Source organism: Balaenoptera acutorostrata, chromosome 1, assembly GCF_949987535.1.
Source record: "Balaenoptera acutorostrata chromosome 1, mBalAcu1.1, whole genome shotgun sequence".
Classification (NCBI taxonomy): domain Eukaryota; kingdom Metazoa; phylum Chordata; class Mammalia; order Artiodactyla; family Balaenopteridae; genus Balaenoptera; species Balaenoptera acutorostrata.
In genome coordinates this window covers 181,720,583-181,741,812 of record NC_080064.1, presented here as the reverse complement: position 1 = coordinate 181,741,812, position 21,230 = coordinate 181,720,583, and the positions used below count along the sequence as shown (strand labels likewise).

The 21,230-nt window shown below is 44.3% G+C and overlaps 1 protein-coding gene across 3 annotated transcripts in view; it reads left to right on the top strand.

Moving 5' to 3' along the window:
- Positions 1–21,230, top strand: part of TGFB2 (transforming growth factor beta 2) — an 82,312-nt gene that overhangs the window by 2,283 nt on the left and 58,799 nt on the right. For 2 of the 3 annotated variants that reach the window (XM_057545650.1, XM_007173527.3), the window contains exon 2: positions 12,826–12,909. The exons of the other annotated variant lie outside the window; for it this stretch is intronic. In XM_057545650.1, the coding sequence (XP_057401633.1) occupies positions 12,826–12,909 (84 nt within the window). The remainder of the gene's footprint in view (positions 1–12,825; positions 12,910–21,230) is intronic. 3 annotated transcript variants of the gene reach the window in all.

Below are 21,230 nucleotides of genomic sequence, written 5' to 3'. Positions count from 1 at the left end.
TTCTTTGTTCTTTCAAGCACTCTTCAGTCTAAAGAACTGAGGTGATCCCATGCAAGATTATCATCATCACCAAATCGGAAAAAATTCTCAAATTATTAGGGTTTCAGAGGTTGGCATCTCAGGTGGGTGTGTGGATTCCCTTCTGCTTCCTCTCCCAGCTACCAAAGAAATGAAAGCCTCCGATCAGTGCAGGGTAAAATATAAACTATCAGTCTTCCTACAAAGAGTACAGGCTTCTTAAAGCCTTAAAGGAAGTTTAGGAGCAGAAAGCCTTATTAATAGCAGATTTGATACTACTGTGCTGGGACTGTGGATAATTTTATAGAAAGTAGGTTAACTGATTTTCCAGTACTTTCTAGTTATACTGGAATATAGTGAACCCTTCCAAAAAAAAGGAAGAAAATAAAAAAAAATCACTCCACCATATTTTTAAAGGACAAACTGAAAGGACAGCATTGGCTTATATACCAGCTTTCCCTCTTTAGGACCTTTCCGCCTAACTTTTAACTCGATCCTCCCTGAAGTGATGGTGGGGAGGAAGTGTGCCTGTCATTTCTTGAAGGGAATCCGCAGCGGGTCATAAGCCCCAGAGATGAAGGCATGGGAAAGATCACTGGTTCATTTTTTACCACCAACTTATTAGCTTTCAGGGAGTGACTTCAGCTCAAATATTACAAATATGTTCTAATCATACTCAACGAGCTATATATCATTACAGATTGTTGGTAGCCCTTTGCAGGACATTTTATACAGTTCAGACGAAATGTTTTTAACAATGCGGAGTTTTAAAAGTAAAAATATAAGAGATATTGTATATGCCTTCAGGCATATTTTGTCTTAAATATTATCCTTGGCCCAGCATACTATATAAATACAGTAAATATGAATAGAACTGGCCAGATGCCAATCTCCTAGGATGAATTTTAGTCAAGAAGGTATTTATGGGATATAAATAATACTGTGTCAACATTTGAAGAAGGGATCTGATTAGTTTTGAATTTATTCGTATTGATCTTTTCACATGCTGTTAGTTTAAGGCTCAAAGTGGAGTTATGCTAAGGTTTACCCATACTTTACCCAGTGGGAATTAGTGGACTTCTCGTCCTTTTGACAATCCACTTGAACTTCAAGCACATCTATTCAAAAGACACTGTACAGGGCTTTAGAAATTTAGAAAGAGTGATTCCACATAACAGAGTAAGAATCCAAATGATTAACAATTAAAATATGTAGACCCTTCAACGATCAAAAAAAAAAAAAAAAAAAGAAGAGACAAAAAGGTTTATTTTCTTTCTTTCCCCTCTCTTTTCCATGTAACAGATCAGGCACGTGTTGTGGTTCTAACTGTGGTGATTTTGTCCCTTCCCCCGCCCACACCCTCAGGGAACATTTGGCAATGTCTGGAGACTTTCTGGGTTGTCATGACTGGGAGTGGAAGGGCCAGGGATGTTGCTCAGCATTCTAGAATGCACAGGAAAGGTCCCTTTTCCACCGCCACCCCCATACATCAAAGAATTATCCAGCTCCAAATGTCGGTAATCCCCACGTGGAGAAAGCCGGTAACCCTGGGATTTATTTGCAGTTGCTGAATTCTGCTAGTAGTACCGTTTCCAAAGTAATAATCTGAAAGTAAAACATCTTTATCATGAAAAGGACATTAACATGGAATAGAAAGATAATCAGAAAGTTTTCTTAAGCAAGTGGGACTATGAATTTGACTCTTTGGTATGGTGTATACTTTATTATTATGATCTTAAAGGGCCTAAATTAGAGGCATCAAAAGTTCCCATTCATTTAGCCTAAGTAAGGGTGTCGCTCCACCCATCTGTAACTTCAGTCAGCAGCAATGTGATGTTAGTCAGGACAGAGAAAAAAGAAGTGAGGGATTATCGTGGATTTTCCTTGCAAGGAAAATAAGCAGCTCATGTTAAGGAAGAGTGGAATCTCCAAGCTCGGCAATGGAAGAAAGTAAATAATCATGTTGGTTTATTCTATCATATTGAATTAGATAAACTAAAATATACAGCCTGAGACATTACGGTGAGCTTTCCTTTGTAATTGTTTCACATAAATGCTAAACATTTAATACCAAGCAATCTCTTTTTCTATTTCCCCTGTAATTTTCCAAGTGAGATTGAGGAAGATAGAAAGAATATCAATCGCACTATGGTTTGGGGGGCATGCAACTTAACATTCTATTCATGGATATATCTTTCTGTGTACACATTGCTGGACTATCAGCCAATTGCCCGATGAAGGAAAATATTAGCAGTTGCTGGAACATAGTACTATTTTTGCTTGATGTTCAGGGATTTTTTTTTTTCTGTTTCTTAAATTGAACTATAGTTGATTTACAATATTGTGTTAGTTTCAGGTACACAGCAAAGTGATAGGGATTTTATTTTTCAGATTCTCTGGATGTGTGAGAAAGAGAGACAGAGAGAGAGAGAGACAGAGAGAGAGAGAGAGAGAGACAGAGAGGGGTTCTCTGTGGATGTGTGAGAAAAAGGGACAGAGAGAGAGACAGATTTGAACCCCTTCCCTAGACTTCCCCAATGATTGAGTTATTAATACACAGCAGACCCAACTTTAATTCCCCCACTTGTATTGCATCATTGCTTGTACTAACTCTAGTGCCTAATTGTGGTCTCGTTTAACTTTAGGCTACGTTCTCTTCCAGGATTTTCTCTCTTTTCTTTCTTTTACTTTTCAAAGTCTAGGAAAACTCCTCAAAGAGATATACTGGTTATAACTGAAGCAGTTGGGCCGTCTTTGTTGCCAAGGGAGGCCGGTCTCCTCTCCTGAGGAGTCCCCACTGGATGGAGGCTGGGCTTTGTGAAGCTGGAGGGGTAGATGGGGACCAGCTGACCTGGCAGAGGCTCCGGGAGCCTTCTGTGTCTCCACAGCGACCCCTGGGGTCTACTCAAGGAGCTGCACTTTTTTGAACGATGCCTTCTCCCTGGTGAAGAGATGCTGATGTAACCCAGTCACAGCATCTTTCATATAAAAAGATATGAAAGAATGACAGATCCTGTTTCCTAGAGGAAACTGAGATGTGAGAAAAGGGCTAATGACTCACTGTTGATCCCATATCAAATCTGGGTTAGAACAAAGGAGGTCACGACTCCTAGGCCTTTGCCCAGAGATTACAACACACTTCAAGCTGCATCTTTAGAAGGGTAGGGAAAATAGAGTGGAAGAGCCTGGCCCTGGGAGAGACGTACAAGCTGACCACCGAGGTGGGATTCTGGGGGGACTCCTCCCTCCCCGCCACCACCCCCAGCCCTTTACAGGTTCAGTATTAAGGTGAGCCAGGAGCAAAGAGCCTGCAGGGAAGAGCTCTGGAAACAGCCCTGTCAGCTCTCTTGATGTAGCATTTCCGGTCCTGAGGGATCCTGGAGAGAGGATGTGGATTTGCCAGATGTGCTTGCTCTCCTTAGGCAGCCCGACTGCCGAAGGGTGGATCCACTTTGCAGATTCTGAACAGCTTGATGAAATGTGCCTCTGGCCGAGATAAACAAACGTTTCCATTGTCATTTTGAAACCATATGGTGTGCTTTGGGTTTTTAATAGTCTTTAAACAAAGATACTTTTTAACCTAGGAATTCAGTGTTCTCCAGGTAGTTTCAATTTAATCACATGCTAGGGATTCTCTGATGGGTTTGTTTAGACTGAAAAGCTTGTTTCCATCCTGTGTTTGGGAGAAATTCGCCTCATGCTGCAGTCACAAGTGGGTTTTGGTGGTTGTCACTGGCTTTGTCTCTTTTCTAGCCTCCGATAGGTTAGAACTACACTGCAATGTGACCACCACCTTGCTTCCGGGTTGGCTTGGTGGCCTTGACTCTGCATCAGCCCTCCCCCTTGACCTCTTCCCCACAGGCTCTAAATTGCCTCCTTGTCCTTCTCTCTTCTGGAATATCTGTGTGTAGGGTGGAGAACTTCATTCAACCATGGCTCCGTTTCTTCACTTGTAAAGATGAAGAAGATGCTGGCTTCCTAGGGTTGCAAAGGACTGACCATGACCTGTGTAAAGAAGTCCTGAGCTCTGCTTCTGGCACTTAGTAGACCTTCTTTGCATGCCAGCTATTAACCATTGATTCTCAGACACCATTGATTTTAAGGTGCACTGTTATTTTATGTGCCACAAAGAAAGAAATATCACTGACCATTGACTATAAAGTGCCATTGATTATGAGATATTAAAAGGAGATATTTTAGAGATATTCCAGTATGATTAAAAGGGATGCTCTGGGGACCACTCCCACCAGCCCGGGATGTCTCGGGACCAACATGTCATTCATTTCCTAGTAAGTTCCACTCAGTGGATCTGTTTCCCTGGCTCACTCGGATTGGTCCTTAGGTGACCTTTGCCACCTAAGGGGCTGGGAACAGAGACTGGCAGGGCTGGTAATCCAGCATGCCCAGCACTATCTAATCCTCATATAGGGAGGCCTTGAGAATTTAGGCCTCGTAGGTAAGATCTCAGATGTCTTAGATAATATCCAAGACCTTTCAGGGTCAGGCCCCTCCTCCTTGCTCAGCAGCCCCCCAACTAAATCCCCCCAAGAAAACTACACTCCAGCCAGATCACCCTCTTTGCCTTTACCCAAATGGGCCCTTTATTTTCTGTGCCTCCAGCCCTTTGTTTATGTCATTTCTTCCACTTAGAGATCCATCTTTTAACACCTTTAAATGTCCTTCGAGGTTTAGTTAGTACCATCTCCTTATGAAACCTTCATTGATGTTCTTTGTCCTATTTAAGTGGCTCTTCCTCTGCACTCTCACAATACTGACATTCATCTCTATCTCAGCCTCTTTTCTTTTGCTGTAGGTAAAATCGTGCTGTGTCCTGACCTGTCTTCTTCATCGGTTTGTAAACTGCCGCAGAACAGGAACCCACTCTGACTTATCTCTGTTCTTACAGCACATTGTTGTTGCTCAGTCAATGCTTAATAAAGGAATGAGCGTTTCCCTTTAGAGAATAAGATTGAGTTACCAGAAGAAGGATCAAGAGTTCAAAGCATTAGGACCAGGAGATACGGAGAGACAGAAATCTACTCACCTCCGTTACTGGGGACAATGTTCTTGATGGATCTTGTCCCCGTGCTGAAGGCAACACAGGCTTCTCAGAACCATTCATTTCCTGTTTCCAGTTTTGCAGATAAAAATGAAAATGATGGCGATAATGATGATGATGAAAGCAAGCTAACCCTTATCGGGTACATACTTCGTGCCAAGCATGGTTTTAAATATTTTACATGCGTGCACTTATTTCACACTCAAAAGTGACCCTATATGGTCCAGACTGGTATCTTCCCTGTGACATATGAGGACATGGCTATAACTATTTCTATCAGCGATGTCTTCCTGGAAGTCAAACTTTTAGGTACCACAAGTAATAGAGGCCCCAAATAGAGACCAGGAAATGGAGAGCATGACTTTTCCTGCCCTCTTGCAAAATGATACAGTCCCTCCATGAAAGGGTGGTGACTCTCCTCACCTGGCAGGAATTTCTTTCACAGAAGCTCTGCATTCTTTCCCTCCAGAAGGAAATCTACTTCTGAAGCCTTTCCTACCACCCTGGGTCTCTCTTCTTGCCTCCAACACAGTCTTCCACTTTTATCTCTGCACTTGGTTGATACAAAAATTGTGATTTCTCAAGTCTCCTGGTCTTGATCTTGAACTGCAACCATTTTCTTCACAAAATGTTTATAAATTTGATTGATCGGTGATTCATCTTGTCTCTCACAGAAAATTAATTTATTGAGGAAGGCAGGACGGTGTTGTACAGTGAGCACAGACTTGAGAGCCAGACAGCCCCAAGAAGTAAAAGAAAGAGAATAAATAAACGGGAATTGCACCAGAGGAATCTCAGAGGCTGAAAGGGAGGAGGGAGCATCAAAGACAAGAAGTCCTACCCCAGGCCAATGGCAGTTGTTAAAATGTGGTCTTGTTTGGGTTAGCAACTTGGCTGTCTCAGTGCAAGTTATTAAATCTGCCTCGTTGACATTTAAGTTGCTTCCTGCTGAATTCAGATCTTAGCTCTGCCATCACTGGCTTGGTGACCAGGCCGCGAAGCCCCTGCACTTAAGCTGATCTCAGTTTGTTCACTTGTAACGATGAAGAAGATGATATCTGCCCCCTAGGGTTGTAGAGGATGGATGGTGACATGCAAAGAAAGGCCAAGTGCAGCTGCTTCTGGCACTTAATAGGCTTGCTTTACGCGGCAGCTATCATTCACTGAATCTCAGACGCTACTGATTTTACAGTGCACCATTATTTTATATGCCACTTAAAAAGAAATATCACTGCCAATTAATTGTAACGTGCCATTGATCCTAAGAGGGCATCAGGATTTTAGAAGTATGAAAATATGAAAACTATGCAAAATCAGTGAAGTCACATAAATGTTTGTGGATTGGGAGAATAGCGGTCCCTGTGCATGTAGCAGAGTGCTGTGTCCTAGAAGCATATCAAAAATAAAATTAAGTGGGAGCATGATATCTGCCCTCAGAAAACGTTTCTATTTAGTAAACTTTAAGAGCCTCTGACTGGTAATCGCCACCTCTGGCACCAGAAGCAGGCGGTCCGCATCACGGATTCCTCCCGGCTGGAGTGTCTTGCTGTGTATGCTCAGTGCGTTAATATCCGGTTTTGATTTTGTTTTGTTTTGTTTTGACATCTCAAGATGTTACCAGTTGTTTCAAAGGGACTTTACATTTCTAGGGAAAAAAATGTTGAAAATTATTTTAACGGCTCTCTCTGAGTACACGTATGAGTCACATAGCACTCACCTCTTTATCTTTCTGGGCCTTAGAGGCTGAAATCCAACAAAGGATGGGGGGGAGGGTATTGCTCAGAAAAGGCGAACACGCAGAAGGGACTTGTGGGCAACGTGCCTCTGGGCTGACGCGGCCCCTCCCCCCAGGCCCCCTGTCTCACCCGCTCCCCTGGGGAGAGGCTCTGTGGAGAAGGAAGCCAGGATGTTCGGGCCTCCCTGCATCTCCATGACCTGGTACCAGCCACAGCAGTTTCTTCGCTGTCAGGCGACTCATTTAAAAACAGACTTCTAGCAGCAAAATGCCATTGGGGGGTAGAAGTCTCCCAGAGGAGGATGGGCGGGAGGAAGGGGAGAGGGTGGTGAGAAGTCACCACAAAGGGTTTGAGGAGGAAATGAACACTTAGGAGGTGATGTCAGAGAGGAGAGGCCGTCCTCGGCCCAGGGTAGCTGCTAGCAGAGCAAAATGCTCTCTGCGTGGGGTAGCATTCTGGCTTTCCTGGGGCTACCGAGTAAAACCATTTCGCTGGTATGAGAAGACGTTGCCGTCCAAGAGGAATCGAGTTTACTGGATTTAGCGTCTTGTTAGAAGGAGGGAAAGCCTGCTGGTGCCCAGAAAGCTCTTCTATGTGGACCAGCCCCCATCCCTTCATTCTCAAAAATGAGCCCTTGGATTTGGTTCTGCCTGATAAGTCAAAAATGTGGGGCTTAGATGTTCCTTTAATCACAACAACTTGAGGAACTTAAAGCAAATGGAAAATGCTTTCTGGATGTTACAAAGCCCAGACCTTCTGAAAATAGTTCAAATGCATTTCCAACCTCCCCAGGGAGCTGTTTGCTCTCACACTGGCGTGTTGCACACATCTCTGTCCACAGAGAGACTGCCACTCTCCCTTCGGGCCTTCCTCGCGGCCTCCGTGTCAGTAGTTAGGAAGCAGGACGTTCCTGAGGGAGAGACGTGGTGTTTCTGAAAGGAGAGTCAAGGGGCAGCTGTTGGAGAGTAAGGCTGCTTTTTTGGAGATGTTTGTTTCAGGAAGTGCTGTAGCATCTTTTCAGTCTCAAGGAAGAAAAAGAAAAATGTTGTGACTTTGACCTTGGCGCTCCGTCCCTTTGGCTTTTGCTATCTAACCCACACCACACTGACAAATACCACATCTGTCTTGACAAGCTAGTTCACAAATAACTGCTCATTCATAACTTTAGGCTGTTGTAAGAATCCTTATTTGTTACTTCAGCTTGTGAACGAGAATGCACAGTTCGGTTTTGAGAAAGACATTGAAACGATCAGAAGTCCACTGGTCTTTGCAGATCTCAGGGGAAGCACTATCTAAAAGAGAAGACCATATTTTTTAATGCATTTTAAGAGCGCTAAAATATATTACTGCCCATAAATGGGAATTTTCTGGGAAAGGTAATTTTTAAATTTTGGAGTCACTTCAGTATTGGGAATTCAACACTTCTTAGATCAAATTCATCAGGGATTATTCTCTCTAGACCACACGTAGCAGTTACTTTGTCATTCCTTCCACTGGGGGGTTTTATTCTTATAGGGTCATTTATTTCCCTATCCATTGACTTAATCTCATTTTCACTCTGCTTTGACAACTTAATGACCATGCCATTGAAGTTGTTTCTTCTTGCTTTATAATAAACTCCTATAACTCAGTTGCTGGCTGAGACAGGCCAAAAAGGGGGCTGGCAAAGGGGGGCGGGGAAGGTGGATGACTTATTCTGATTCGACTTTAGAAGGAGAAAAAAAGAGGAAAATCACAGACTGAGGACATTTCTTTGTAGAAGATGGGTGATTTGGTAAAGGAACTGCCCACTTGGAGGTCTGTCAGGGTTTTCTGTTGGGGAAGTGTTTCTACATCCAAGTCCACACCTTAGCATCTGGGGCTCTGGAAGTTAAGGAGAGAGAAACAGAGGTAAGAGCTTTTACCCGGAAGTAGCCGGGCAGAACCAAAGGAGAATTAATTATGGCTGTCACCTCAGGTTCTAAGGCAGCAGTTCTCACCCTTAGATATGTCTATTACACAGTCATTTTGATCTGAATAGTAACTTAGTCATTCATTTGCACCTCCCTGGAGTATCAAGCCTTAGGTTGTTAAGTGTGTTAGTAGAGTTCACTGGTCACATCTGTGAGCCCACTCCTAAGCGGCCGTTGTTTCACCTACTCAACTTTTGCTTTTCTCCTCCATGGAATTAGGTGGCAGGTGCTGGTTTGTCTTGTAGAGAGAAATATTTCAGAAGAATTCCACTGTCAGAAAACATCACCATCAATAATGAAACTCTGTGTATAAGGTCATGTCTAATTTCATTCATTCTTTGGCAATTGTACCAGGATTCTAGAAAGAGGGTCTTGAGCCAAGCTGACCCCGAGTCATTAAACACTGGGGCTCAGCGGTTTGCACTTTCTCAGTAACATTTACTGGGGATTCTCTAAGTGGAGTAGAAACTCACTGTTGTCTACTGCTGGGAGGAAATGACAGTACCCACTTCCAGAATTGCTGTTATCGGAGAGATGTTTGCTTGGAGGATGTTTGGGTGGAGGGCTGGGGAGGGGTTGAGGGGGAGGACTAATTTGATGTGGAGTTTACTGCAGCATTTTTAACGACATTTAATTCTGCTTAAGATATCATTGCGTTAAGAATGGCTTTCTCTCTAACTGAGAGACGCTTTCACGCTACATAAAACCGTTACTCAGAACAGACAGCTCCTAGGAGAGAAAAGTTTCTCTGTGATCCACCTGGTTGGGTTGTGTTGAGGTCAAACGAGCTTTTTGTAAAAGGCCTTTCTAACCTCTAAGTCACAAAAGCCTACACCAGTGCTTCTTGAATTTTACCAAGCAAAAGAATCACCTGGAGTGCTATGTGCAGATTCCCAAACCTTTGCCTGCTACCCTCCATCCAGATTATTATTCAGTAGTTTTTGTTTGTTTGTTTTGTTTTGCTTGCCGCGCCGCGCTGCTTGCGGGACCTTAGTTCCCCGACCAGGGATTGAACCCGGGCCCTCGGCGGTGAGAGCGCGGAGTCCTAATCACTGGACCGCCAGGGAATTCCCAAGATTATTATCCCGTAGTTTTGAGGTGAGCTCCAGATAACTGCCTCTTGACAAGAAGGCCAGGTGATTCCCAAGCAGGTAGTTCAGAAACTCACTCTGGAAACACTGTGTATTTGGGTTTTGTTGCTTTATTTCTTAGCTGTGTCATAGCAGGCAAAAATGAGTCCCAACACTTTTATAGTTAGCTTCATTGTTTCTTAGTTATTTTGTAAATGACCCATGCAAAATTTTAATTCCAGGACTGTTTTTCTCTTTTGACTTATGTGAGCCATACGAGTACCCCATTATTCATGACTGAGTGCCCAGGTAATTCTAAAAATTTTTATTTCTCTAGGACTATTCGTGTCTCAGATTTTTCATAGGGCTTCATCTTTTAAAAAGCATTTCACATGGACGCCAAGCCTTACTGATCTGAAAAAGTTTATGCATACCACAGTGCCACTTCAAACACATAGATGTTGAAAGTTGATTTTTACGAAAACTAACAGTTACTTTCTTTGGCCTAAATCATCCCTATTCGCATCATTTATCTCTCCACCCAGTTCATGGGCTTAACTTCAGAGGCACTGGATCAGCACCAGAGCAGCCTGTTCTTTGGCCCTGCTTAAAAACCAACCAACCAAACAAACAAACAAACAGAAAAAGGAAGGGGAGGAAAGAAAGCATTTTAATGCTGTAGCTTGATGGCGGAGAGAGAGTAAACCAAAGGTGCATACTTGAGGACTGCAAGTTGGAACCGACAAATGATGACAGTTAGCTTGCCTTGTTTCCCCACAGACTTCGTTTGACCCCGGTGACCTGGGGCGATTTCAGGGATCTGGATTCCGGTAATAGAAGCATCCCTCTTTGGCACCACAACACCCACTGGCCTGAAGAAGGTGCTGTTTCCCAGGAAAAGGAGTGAAATCCCCCCAAGAAATGCACAGGGCCCTAGTCTGAAGAGAAAGCATTGCTAACCAAGCGATGCTTTTTGCGTACCCTGCCTGTCTCTGGTTCCGTTCCTTGAGATTTTTATTGAAGATAACTTTCAGCATCTCTTTTTAGAGGTCAGATCTGAATGAGAAGACGTTGTGTGCCTTGCTGATCTTGTGACAAACAGTTTATACCCAGTCTGTAGCTTCCTGTCTTTGCTGACGGGTGATGGGAGGGAATTTTCTCTCTGTGAGGCTGTGGAGAGGGCTCTAAAAATAAACAACATGGTTGCTTATTGGTGAGAACATGTGTGAGCAGATGTCAGCTGGTAACAGCATATGGTGGCAACATGATAGCAGCGCGTTACCAAGACCTGGGTGTTGGGCCTTCGTCTTCCAGGCCATTCAGGCCATGCAGGTCCCACATCTCAATTAAAGAGGGTTTCAACTGGAAGGTGGAATCCACACAAGTGTGAATATAGGTCCCTGGGATCTTGTTAGTGGGCTGAATGTTGGAGATGGTAAGCTACAGGGCATGGAAAAAGTCTTCCTTATCTGTTTTAAAATTGAGAAATAAAAGTACAAATCTGGCAAAAAAAATAAAAAAATAAAAAAGGGAGTGAGGTGCGTATGGGGTGGGAGGGAATCCACAAGACCTTTTTGTCTTTTGTCCAAAGAAGTTTTCAAGTCAGGTATAAATAGTGGCCATGCTACTTCTAGAAGACATGGCCTAGGTGAATGGAAGGTGCATGGATTTTAAGTATATTCATGCAGACCTAGAAGGCCGTCAGGAGTTTATCAAATGAGTTAGATAACTAATGTTATTACATCCCTTGAGCACCTTTTATTTCTCAGTTTCTTTTAATTTATTTATATTTTATTTTTGGCTGTGTTGGGTCTTCGTTTCTGTGCGAGGGCTTTCTCTAGTTGCGGCAAGCGGGGGCCACTCTTCATCGCGGTGCGCGGGCCTCTCACTGTCGTGGCCTCTCTTGTTGCGGAGCACAAGCTCCAGACGCGCAGGCTCAGTAATTGTGGCTCACGGGCCCAGTCGCTCTGCGGCATGTGGGATCTTCCCAGACCAGGGCGCGAACCCGTGTCTCCCGCATTGACAGGCAGATTCTCAACCGCTGCGCCACCAGGGAAGCCCTCTCAGTTTCTTTTAAATATCTCACTTCAGAGTTTCAAAAACCCTCAGGGATAGCATGAAGTCAGTTTCATTTTATAGCAGCAGAGGCTTGGGTGCATCAAGGCGCTTGTCCAGAGATTCCCAGGAAACTAATGACAGAGCACGGTGTCCATCTACATCTTCTCATGCAAAAATCTGATATTTATTATCGACTCTATCACAGATAGCATAGCCTTTGAACACTCAGCAGTGTTTTTAGTTGGAGGTATTTTTTGGTGTATTTTCGTTTGCAAGAATATGGTGGGCAATATACAAGATCTAGTTGCTACCTTTACTTTAAAAAAAGCAAAGTTCAGAGTTTCAGGATGTCAAAACTATCACGGAAGATATTTTAATGCATTCCAAGGAGCCCTAGATTTTTAAACTGCAGCTAAGCAGCCCCAAAGCAATATACACTTGAATTTTTGATCACTGGAGAAGGAGTTTTCATGTGCGGGTTAGAAATGATGACAGGTGGTTTTAAGAAAACTGAAATCGAGGCCAACCAAACAAAAATCAGAGTTTTACTCTTAATAAGGAGTCTGTCTTTTGTCAAAGAGGTCAAGGCCTTTCTTATTCATCTTTAATGTAAGTCAAGGTATATATTTTTACCATTTCAGTATATAAATTGTACATTGCTATTCTAACACTAGAATGTGTTAAAGGGAACGCTGGATTCAGGAGCCTGACTGCTGGTTAAGGGATGCCAAAAGATCTGGGGCGAGAATCCACAATCCCCCAGAGATCCCTCCTGCCTAGTCCCCTGGCCCTGAGTAGGGGGGACCTTCTATTTCTGGGGGAATGATAAGTACGTTCATTGAGTCCCTCTTCTGCGTTGAATCTTTGTATAGCTCTGTACAAGGCTTCTCCTCAGTAAAATAGCTAATGACTGTACTTTTTAAAACTCCTAGCTGTCTGCCCAGTTGTTACAACACCCTCTGGCTCAGTGGGCAGCTTGTGCTCCAGACAGCCCCAGGTGCTCTGTGGGTACCTTGGTGAGTACACTCGTCTGCTTTATATACCTCATTTGCCGTAGTGATAGCCGGCCCGTCTGTAGTGTTTGCTTCCTGGGGGGAACTTGTCAGAGGCAAAATAGAATTCCGAAGTGCAGCCTTGTAGCTGGACAGTCACACAGGTGCCCCCAGTTTTGTAGTCAGAGTTTCTATGAGAAAGACTCATGAATGCTTTGAAGTGATATGATGACTTGATTGCAGTATGGGAAAGAATGGATTGTGGGTCTATGAGATGTGTGTGATCCAGGGGTTACCGAGTGATTGGACAGATTGATCTCTTGACCCCCTGGGTGGATACTCTCTGGAGGGTTGAATGGTATGGCCAGAATGTCAAGGGTCCTTTTTTGGTATCTTATTTGAATCTATGTTCTTGTTTCTGGCACATGGCAATGGCTCAATGAATATTTCTGGTACTGAACTGAAAGGGAAGAAGGAGATTTTCTCTCCTTTGAAGTTCTAGAGGGAGGCCTGTGGGAAACATATGCTGATCATTGTGACCTTTATGTTGCCATTGAATGGGTTGCACGAGAGAATGTGGTGGTCATGGTCAAGGCTTCAGTTGACTGGACCTGGGAGCTTGCCACTTCGCCCTGACCCTCAGAACAAGTGCCGACTCCCCGGAGCTAGGGCCACGTGTTAGTTTGGGGGCCACCGAAGCCAGAGGTCTCACCCCTTTCTGATTTGGAACATTAATAAATTTAGCCAGTTTTGATTGAGTGCCATCTTTTATTATATGCTGGGCCATGAGACCACAGCAAAGACTAGGTCTTAGATGATCCTGACACTCACGAACTCTGGCCCAGGTTGTACCCTGACCCATTCAGGAAGGGAGGAAATGGACTCACCACCCTGGCATTGGTTCCCGCTGCACTTTTGAGGCCCTGACGAAGCGTGGATTATATTGATTCTAAATGCAGGTGGAGGTCCCAAATAAGGACAAGAGAAATGTTTTTATTACCCCAGTAGATGTCTGACTCACTGGGTTATCCTACTGTGGACTTTACCATTGCCTAACCTTGCTTCTTAGGAATCAAGGAATCAAGAAATGAAATAGTTTATTTACAGTGGCCTAAGCTGGGCTTTCCTAAAAAAAAAAAAAAAAAAGAAAGAAAGAAAAACAAAAACTGATTCTATTGAGAATATACATTTATTTTAGTACAGAAGGCCTCAGAGTGGCTAGAAGCTGCCATGTGAATAAAAAGAGTGAATGGCTTGATCCATGCTTTTAAAGTTCTCTTTTTTTGAGGTAGATTATATTTGGTTTTCCATCTCTAAATGTGTATTTTATTTCACTGTCTAAACCAAGGAGTTAATTGTCTGATTTTTTTTTTTTTTTTTTTTTGGGGGTCTCACCGGCTTTTTGGAAAAGACAAGGGAAAGGGATGAGAGAAGGAAAACATGTGTTGACTACCCACTACGTCCCTGGTATTTAAGGCATGTCATCCTGGGTGGGCAGGTGGGGAGGGCGAGTGTGACATCCCCATTTTTCCCCACAGGAAACTGTGGCTTGGAGAGGTGAATACCTTGTCCTTGGTCATTGAGCTAGCAAAAGGGGCAGAGCCAAAATCTGAATTCAGGTCTGGCCCTGGTGCCCTCCACCACACAGACCCCAAACTTTTTTTATTTTATTTTTCATTTTTTTGCCCTTCCTTTTGCTTTCCCTTTGGAATCCCATCCCATTCATTTTATAATTCTCTTACCTACCACTTTGGATTCATTTCCTTTTCATGTTTTCTTCCCGTAGGAGACAAGTGGAGAGGCCTACCCTAGCTTTTGGCCTCAGACACGCCTTCTCCCTCAGGGTTATTTTCGGTCATTTAATCGCGGCAAGCTTCCCTCTTTCTTTGGTGAGAAAACACTGGAAACCCACCCTGCCCCTCCTGAGTCTGGGAAAATCAGGAGTGTCTCGGAGGGTGTGGCCAGGATGGGGGAGAGAGACGCACAGATTCCCTACGGTGGGAGCCTCTCCCTCCCCACCCAGCTTCCCTCCTGGGAGGAAACCCTGTGGACCCTTCCAGACCTTCCATTCAAGACTGCTGAGCGGTGGGGCTCTGCATTTTTTTTTTTTTTTTTTTTTTGGTCTCTGTTCTTAGAAATAGTAATTGAGTAAAAATGTAAGTGAGTGGATGCCAAGGGGCAGGCGTCCAGGGTCAGGGTGAATTTCTCCATGCTGACTGTGATTCTGAACACTCGTTAAGTGGAGCCTGGCTCGTGCCAAGGGCTCGAGGGCCGTCCCTGTCACCTTGTGTGAACCTCCTCTCCATTCCAAGGAGATGTTGGGAGTGGCCGCAGGGAGTGCCGGCCCGTGGCGCCTCTGGCTTTCCTCCCTCCATCTCTAACCTGGGTGTAGTTATCACTATGTGTCCTGACACCCATGCTTGGACTGGCCGCGCTGATGCTTCATCAGCTTTACATCAAATCCCCTGGAGGAAGAAACAGTCCCTGCTCCTCACAGCCCATGTGGCCGCTGCGTAATTTTTCTCCCTTTAAGTTCACTGTCCCCAAAAAGGTAGGTTAGGATGAGGTGAGCCTGCCTGAAGGTTTTTCTCCTGCGATAGAAGAATCCAGAAGATAAGCAGTCGAGACGATCTCTCTATGAAGAAATGGGTTAGAAGTCATGAAGGGAAATTCAGCTTCGTTCTTCAAGTATTTACTGAGCGCGATGCGTTTTGTCAGCTTGGCTCAGATTTAAAGATGGGCTTCTCAAAGTGTGGCCTGCGTGTGTATGTCCCGAAGGGCCATCAAAAGCAGATTCCCTGACCTATCTCAGGCCTGCGGAGTCAGAATCACTGGGGTGGGTGGAGCTGAAGAGTCTGTACCTTTAAGAGGCAGCACAGGTGAGCCTGGCCTCACTGAGGTGAGGATGCTCTCATTCTGCTGGTCTGTTTACTTGAAGTCCTTCAGCTTGAAGGATGCAGATCCAGTGGGGCCTCTGTTTGATCAGCTGGTCCTGCAAGTGTGCGACCCTGAATCCACAGCGTGGCTGAGTTTTCACCCTGTGCTCTCCATGTCCCCAAACGCATGCAGATATCAAGGTGGATCTGTGGCTAATTACACTTCTCACACACAACCCCTGCTCACCATTCACCACAGAGGAGGCCCTGAATGTGCAAGCAAGTGATCACACGGCGGGTGGACGCCTAGTTGGGATGTTACGTACGGGCGTGAACGCCTCCATTCAAGTGTGGATTGGGAAGGGGAGTTTCGAAACTAATGTATAATGTGTAAGTGATGCATAATTTATAATGTCTTAGTCAATGTATAATGTTTAATTCGCTGAGGCAGTGTTTGGTCAAAGCACTGCTGACCTCTTCGTGGCCTGAATCCTGTTCTGAGACATTCCATGGGGTAAGGATCTCGCCAACAATGGAATGTAAACTCTACTCTCTCAGCCAAACTCAGCCACAAGTAACTGCAGTTTTCTCTTTCCAAATAGTGGGGTTTTTTTTTTTCAACCAGAGGTATTCGAGCAGGTGAAAATCTGACCCAGATATTAAAAAGAAAAAGTTAATGATAAATTACTTGGTATTTTCTTTGTGCAACCCTAGACCTCCTGTTATTTTGATGTTGTTTTGGAACCATCCAGTAGTTTGATTCCAGCCATACAGTGTGGATATTATGTAGTGTTTTTGACCATCCAACTAAAGAAGCAGCCAGTTCTTCTACATGGTCTGTATCACTAAACCAAAAAAAAAAATTATTATTCTTTTTTTTTTATAAACATGCCCAGAAAGTGTCCTTGTGCCCCAAGTGATTTCTCTGTTATTTCTACCAGTTTGAGAAGTAGGTTGTTTACTGTGTGGTGAAGGGTAAATGTAACAGTCAGCTAACACCAGAGGAAGAGGCACTAACTACAGTGGTTACTTTATAGCCACCCTAGAATTATACTGGTCACGCTTAATAACCACTAGAAAACATGAAGTTTAAAATATTAATATTATTAGAACTCTTATCACTTTGCAGACTTAAACAATGGGAAAAAAGCATTTTTCTATTGAAGTAGGAAAAGAATGACGGGTCATATTCATTCTACTTCCCAGCCAGCCTTCCATTAAAAGGTCTCTACATGCACTACAAATATAGATTGAGTTTTAAGATAAACGGCAAATGCATGCGGAGATCGTGGGAAGACAGAGGGAAAGACAAGGCATTCTTACGATACTGCCTTTCACTCCACAGTGTTCATCGTCCGCTGTGTAATAGGCCTCCATCTAGGCACTAGTGATGTCATCAGTGAATAAAACAGCAGAAAACTTTGCCCTGGGAGAGCTTCACATTTTGGAGAAAGAAGATAAGACAATTAGTTCAAAAGACGCGATAAGAATGGTAGAATTTGATCAATGCGATAGGGGAGAAAAGCAGCGTTGGGGGAATGGGGAGGTGAGTTGCGATTTGAAGTAGGCTGGGCGGGGAAGGGCTCATTGAGAGGGTGACATGGAAGCAGAGACTTGAAGGAGGGCCTAGGACAGCCTGAGACAATGTGGAGAAGAGCATTTCTGGCAGAGGGAGCAGTGGGTACCGTTCCTTCCACACTCAAGGATGATCAAAAGTATCCTAGGAGATGAGATTAGAGAGTTAATGATGGGTCAGGTAGGGCCCTGGAGGCCACTGTAAAGCCTGGGGCTTTTCCTCTGCATAAAATGGGGAGAAGGGTGGTTCTAGCCCAGGGGTTCCTGTGGTTAAATTGAGAATAGTGCAATTGAGAATAGGTGACCAAGGAGGAGTACGAAGCCCAGTGAGTTGGACTTGGCAATGCATGGGAAAGGCACTTCACAGCTGCATTTCTGTTGGGGAAAGACAAAGATTTCACCCATGTTAAAAACTGTCTATGTTGTGGTGAAGCTGCACCAAGAACTTCAACCAGACCTCCTTTGTGCTGAGTTCTTTCTTTAGCAGATAATGTGATAGGCAGGCTACTAGTGGTTTCTGTATGTAGAATATGGTTTTTGGTTGTTTTTTTTTTTTAATTTTTTATTGTTTTAAATGAATATTCTTGAGTTATTGGCAACCCACCCCCTTCCTTTCGGGAAAGAAGCTATCTTTACCCCCTTCTGTGTATGAAAATAGCCTCTTGGGTCTCCCATCTTGTGCTGACAAGTGTAGAATGGCAGCTGTTGGAGGTTGTACTTGCTGTACTGCCTAGTCACGGCCACCCTTGATTCAGTGACCGGGGACACAAGGCACTAAACTCATAGGTGACCGCGGTTGGCCTCGGAGAATGACAAACTATCTCTCCCTGTGTGAAGTGAAAAGTTGGGCTTGGAAGGGTCTTTGGACCTGTCCAGCTGTGCCTTATGCCTTTGCCTAAACTTTGAAATGAGGTCATAAGCCAGGGAATTTGTAAGACTATGTCCCTTATCAGTCAAAAAGCATTTCTCTTGGATGAGACTTTGAATTCTAATTTTTAAGTCTTCAACAGCAAGACTTTACACTGGGATGTCGATTTGACTCCTTCATCCATCTGTATAAGACATGTCTACCGAGTCTATAGTGCATGCAGGTACTGGGTGAAGTCGCCATTGGATGGAGGAATAGAGCATAGCCCCCGACTTCAGGAGAACTACACCTTACTGAGGAGCTCAGGCAGGCCAACCAACCAAACCAAACCGAGAGGCTAACACCGTGTGGCTGATTATTAGTGAGGGTCTGAGAGGGCAGAAGAATTGCTGAACTTGCTTGAGAGAGGTCAAGGAAGCCTTCTTGGGGAAGGTGGTATTTGCTGCTTGAAAAGATGGCCTTTGGGATGATCGTTTGGCAGTCATCCAGTAGCCCTAGGAAGCTGCTTCAGTTTTCTGGAAGGAGAAGATTTGCCCTTTCATGTCGTTTACTTCCTCTGTGAGCTCGCATGACTACCATCTTGATGAATCGTGAGACAGCAGAAGAACTTAGTGTAGTCTTTGAGAAATTGGATGTATTCCTACAGGAGACCCGCTGTGAAATACTGAGGCTGGAGAACAGGGCAAGATCATTATATCAAATATTTGTTATTCAAAATTGTTACATTCAGGAGACACAATGGACCCATGGTGTATAAAATCCATTACACCACGACGTGCTGTTGTGTAATGGGACTCTGGAATATAACAGTATTTTACAAGCTGAAAGTCACTAGAGCTTTTCTTCTTCATCTCAAAGGCATATCACAACGATTGATCCCTCACTCATATGCTGGGGATTTGTGGGTTGGCTGTAGGTCTGCTCTATGACATCTTCATTGCAGGCCACAGGCTGAGGGAGCAGCATCTAACCCGGGCATGCTGACCTCCTGGCTGGACCTCAGGAGACATGACAGTTATCCCCACCCCATTCCATTGGCCAAGCCTGATTTCAGTAGGACAGGAAGAGACACAAGAAAGGGTCCATGTGGCCGTGGGCCCAGGGGAGAGGGACAGACCACATTTGGACCAAAATGGTACGGTCTACCACAGTGTAGGTGGAGGAGTTGGGGAAAGACAAAGATTTCACCCATGTTAAAAACTGTCTATGTTGTGGGTATAGCTTGGCTGGAGTCACACTATTGCTTTCTCTGTTGAATTATGAGGAGTTTTATAATGGGTATTTACTGAATAATTAGTAGGTTGGCTTTATAAGACAGACATCAATGTCCTTCTCCTCCATTTTTATGTATGACTTGTTCCTCCAACCGAGACAAGTTTATTTGGTGTCAGAGGCACAGTTGGTAGTACTAGGTTTAGGAAGCAAGTCCTGATGTGTTATGAGAAATTTATGTATGTCAGGGAAGCTCAGGCTTACCTCCAAAGCATGTACTCGGATCCCTTAGCCTTAGGGTCTCAGGTTGCCACTGTGGTCCTCACATGCCCAGCAATATCTGGTAAATGTTCTTCACAGTAAGGATCCAGGCTAAGTTTCCATGAGACTATAAGTTTGAAGATGCTTAACTGTTTGCTAGAGGGACCATGACTTTCCCGTTCCTTATCTCTCTTGTGTGAGTTCCACGCCAATTGATTTAAACATCGTGTACCATGTGGTTCCCTAGAATTCTGTCTAACCTGAACCTTAGTCTCCTGACAGTGACCTATCGGGTCGATGCCTTAGATTCAGGCTCCTTCTTGCTGTGTCCAGTGAGAAAACCGGAGAATGACCCCGCCTGGCTTGAGGCATCTTCCGTACCACTCTCAACCCAGGGTCAGCCATCGATACCCTCTGAGCGCCCCCTGAGCATGCTGGGTAACTCCGTGCTTTCAAGTTCATCGTCATCTCCGCAGCCTATTCTTAGTAGCAGCAGATGCTGAGCTTTTCCATCCTGCTCTTGGGGTCAGCGGTGGGAAAGAGCAGAAAAAAAGGAAAGCATTGTTTTGCCCCTGGCTGGACATCTGTATTTCTGAATTGCCCTGTTGTGTGGATGATGCAACCACTGGAGCTGTTTTGCTGAATGTGAACTTTGTCCACCGACTGGACTTTAAAATTGGTTTTGGATCCTTGTGAAATCCAAACGGTCAGACCACATTTTTCTAATCTTCAGTTGGATTGTATCTTTGCTCTGAAGCGGAGCTGATTCGTCTGTGTTCGCATGCACGGCAGGGGTTACTTCTCTGTTTTCCTGGTCTGCGTTGCTTGTTTTCTCAAGGCTGCTACTTACCTCGTCCATTGTGTGTAGGCAGGAGAGCGGGAGGGCAGCTCCCTGCGGGAACTGCGGCCACTGTGGCTTCAGGGATGGTTTACTCAAGTGTTATTGTTAGGGAGAGAGCAGACTGGTCTTCAGAAACTAAACAGGGGAAGCACCAAGACCAGCTCACCCACAGGTATGCTGGGACCATGGCAAAGACTTGAACTTGGGCTTCAGAAATCAAAGCACTCAGATCCTTTATTGGAAGCGTTGACCTTCAGGGCTGTGGTCTCTACTTGGGTGTTCTAGTGCTGGGATTCTCAACCTCACTGGGCATGAGAATCACCTGGGAGATATTTAACATACATTCAGGCTGAGGTCCACCTCCAGAAATTCTGAGTCAGTTGGTCTGGGGTGGGATCTGGCATCTTTAGTTTTAAAAAGCTTCCCAGGGCATTCTAATGTGCGGCCAGGTTTGAGAACCTCTGTTTTGGGGGTTTACATAACTTTTACTACTAGGATTTTCTGTCTAGCTATCCATGTTCTAATATGAGCGAACTTCTGCATGAAGAAAAGGCATATACCTGCCTGCGGGTATTGATAGGTAAAAAGGGTGGATTTTGGCTTTAGTAATAATAAGATGAATAATAATGATACCGATAGCCATTAGTTATTGAATACTTATGTTCGGCAATGCACTAATCTTTCTCTATTAGCCCTGTAGGATAAACACTAC